The following is a 3,084-nucleotide window of genomic DNA, read 5'->3' on the forward strand; positions in this document are numbered from 1 at the left end:
GAACCCTTGTGGATCCATATATTTTTATTTGTTCATTCAACAAATACTTCCTTGGGCGCCCGCTGTGAGCCAGATATTGTGCCTGGTGCTGGGAACATAATGAGGAGCAAGACCAGTCCCTGTTAACCAGGTAAGGACTCAGGAGAGCTGGCTTCCAGGAAGCAGGAACAGCATGTCTGCAGGCCCAGGGGAGGAAGGATGTAAAGTATTAGAGCAACTGAAAGGAATTCTGTGCTGCTGAAGCCTAAGTGCAAGTAGCGAGTGGGCAGGAGCCAGATCTCACAGAGCCTTGTAAGCAATGATGGAAGCCCCTGCAGGCTTTTAATGAGGTGAGCGACCCCATGAGCTCTGTGCTTTAGAAAGCTCTCTCCACTCGTGGTGTGAAGGATGGATTAGGGGAGGGGGCAGGATGAGGGAGACTGTCAGAGTGTGTGTGAGAGAGAGGATGTAGAGATGCCTTGAAAGTTCCTGGACTGGGTGACCAGGTGGTTTTCTAAGATGGGAACACAGGAGGAGAAGACATGAGTTTGGAATAGAAGGTGATGCTTTTATTTTTTAACGGTTGAGATGGACGAACCTGTGGGACTTCCAAGGGAGAAAGTTACTTTACCTCTGGGATCTTCAGTTCCTTATCTGAAAAAATGGAAATAATAATATCTGCCCTTGTGGTTGGTTGGAGACAACAGATAAGAAAGTGTAAGGCTTAATCTTTAGTACATTCTCCGTACGTGAGTGAAAGGGGGAGCATTCGGGAAGTTCTCCCAGGACAGGGAGAGACCTGAACAAGACCCTGAGAGCCATGCTCTCCCTCCTTCCCCACCAAGCTGGGCCACCTGCTAGCGATCCCGGTGCTGACGGTCCTGCTGCACTCTGCCTCCTACCTGTGGTTCCTCATCTTCCTGCTGGGAGAGTCCCTGGTCATGGAAACACAGCTGAGTACCTTCCACGGCCATAGCCAGAGCGTCTGGGAGAGTTCACTACACATGGTTTGGGTCACAGGTACATGTGTGGGGCCTTTTATTTGTGGCAGCTCCCTTTGGAAGCCCCCCTCACTGTTCTTCATGATAAATACCCCAGTGGGGGGTCACCTGCCCCTGTAGAGTCCCCTGAACAGACATCCAGACCCCTCTGGACTCGAACGCGCCAAGCGACCTTTTCCCTTTACCCCTAATTAGGGGACCTGGCCCTTTGACAGACTCCCTGAGCAAGGACCCAATTCTTCCCCCACCCTGGCACTGGTGCTACCCACTCTGGAGGTTCCTATCCTCTCACAAGGAAGACACTGGTCCATAGGCAGGTGGGAAATTACCTTGGTGTAATGGTGACCTGCAACTACACCACCAAGCAATCTATCCTGAAGGTCATGGAACAGAAAGGCTCACAGACCAAATTAAGGTGCTCGAATCATCCATTTTATTAAATCCATAAGTGGCAGGCCGAGTGGCTCAGTTGGTTAAGAGCTCAGTCAAGAGTGTGAGCTCTGAGCAACAGGGTTGCCGGTTTGTTTCCCAGCCCGAGCTGAGCTGCCACTGAGCTGCCAACAGGTGGCAGGATGGCTCAGCTAAAAAAAAAAAAATCCATAAGTGATGTGCTTATGATAGTATTGTTATGAGGACCAGAGTTGAGCTTTGAGAAGTGGACGCAACAGCCAGAAATTGCCTGGGTTCAACACTTGCTCTGTGGGAGAAACCCAGGGCAAGTATGTGTGGCCACCATTGTAACTTGCCAATCATCCTGATGAGCAGCTATGGCTTTTCTTTGCCATCTTAAGGCAGAGGACCTGTGAGGCCACAATAGCTATCACCAGTCGGTAACTGATTTAAGATCTGACGAATCCCGAGTGCCTCATCATCCTCGTGTATATTCAGTGTATCGTGAATAGTTGGTGTCTGCCATCCCTTTCTGTTGTATGTTCACACATATATGCTCTACTTTATGTGCTCAACATGTCACCCAGATAACTAACTCATCCATGCTTAATGTAAACGTTTCATCCATTCCGTTGATTTTCTTTTCTCCTATAGCAGAATTGAGTATTCTCAAACAATTCAGCAAAGCAGTTTACACTAATCCCCAGAGCTCTCCTAACCTCTGGATGGTCAGCTCAGCAAGCTGGACTGGTGGCCCCTTCCTCAGCTGTCTTCACCTCAGTTAGCTCTATCTTAGTTAGCAAACTCCAAGCCACCATTACACTCAGCCCACCACTCCACCCTGTACCAAGCCAGTCAATGGTGCCCGAAAGGAAATTTTGGCCAAGAAACTCTGGGGAAGAAAACAAAAGCAGTCCAAGAGGAAAAGTTTCTCATCCAGCTATTTACTAAACATTACTGACCTGTGCTGGGTGGAGATGAAACCAATACAGTTCCTGTAAATGGGGGAAGAAAAATCTTAAGAAAAAAACTCCTCGTTTCTTCTGGCAATAAATGCTCCCTGCTGCACCACTGTGAGTGAAGCCCTAAAAATTACACGGATAAATTAATACGGTTCCGCCCACCCATTCAACATACATTACTGAGCATCCCCCCACCCTCACGAGGTACGCTCCTGCCGTGGGGACTGATTCAGGTCCCGACCACATCATGGTCCTGTTTGTCTCCAGGCCTGTGCCATTCACTTTTCCCAGAGGACTCCCCTTCCCACACTGCCCCTTGACCTGGCTGCTCCAATCCTCCGTCAGGTCTCAGCTGAAACGTCACTTTCTGTGAGAAGCTTTTCCTGGCTCCCAGATCAGAGTGAGGATCCACTCCCATAACAGCCTCTGTTCCGCTGCTCCTCAGCCTTAGAATTTCCCCCACTGGGTTGTCACTGCCTGGCTACTTGCCTGTCTCCCTCGCTAGATTGTGAACCTGGGAAGACAAGGGACTGTATCTGCCTTAGTCACTACAGGACCTCACTGGCATGTGGTAGGAGCTTAGTAAATGTGTGTGGTTTTTTTTTGTGTGTGTGTTTTTTTAATTGGGGAATTGGGGGGATGGGAATAGTGCTGGGGAATTGGGGGAAGGGGAACAGACAAGCTGCTGTCGTTTTTGTTCTTCAGTCTAGTTGTGGAGGATGTTGCTTCACTGGCCCAAGTTGGCACCATCA

At 49.3% G+C, this 3,084-nt stretch overlaps 1 protein-coding gene across 1 annotated transcript in view; it reads left to right on the plus strand.

Moving 5' to 3' along the window:
• XNDC1N (XRCC1 N-terminal domain containing 1, N-terminal like) overlaps window positions 1-3,084 on the plus strand; it is a 38,723-nt gene that overhangs the window by 25,552 nt on the left and 10,087 nt on the right. The window contains 1 exon segment of the mRNA XM_019625578.1: window positions 825-999. Coding sequence (XP_019481123.1) covers window positions 825-999 — 175 coding nt within the window.

Source organism: Hipposideros armiger, unplaced genomic scaffold (genome assembly GCF_001890085.2).
Source record: "Hipposideros armiger isolate ML-2016 unplaced genomic scaffold, ASM189008v1 scaffold_635, whole genome shotgun sequence".
In the NCBI taxonomy this organism is placed as follows: Eukaryota; Metazoa; Chordata; class Mammalia; order Chiroptera; family Hipposideridae; genus Hipposideros; species Hipposideros armiger.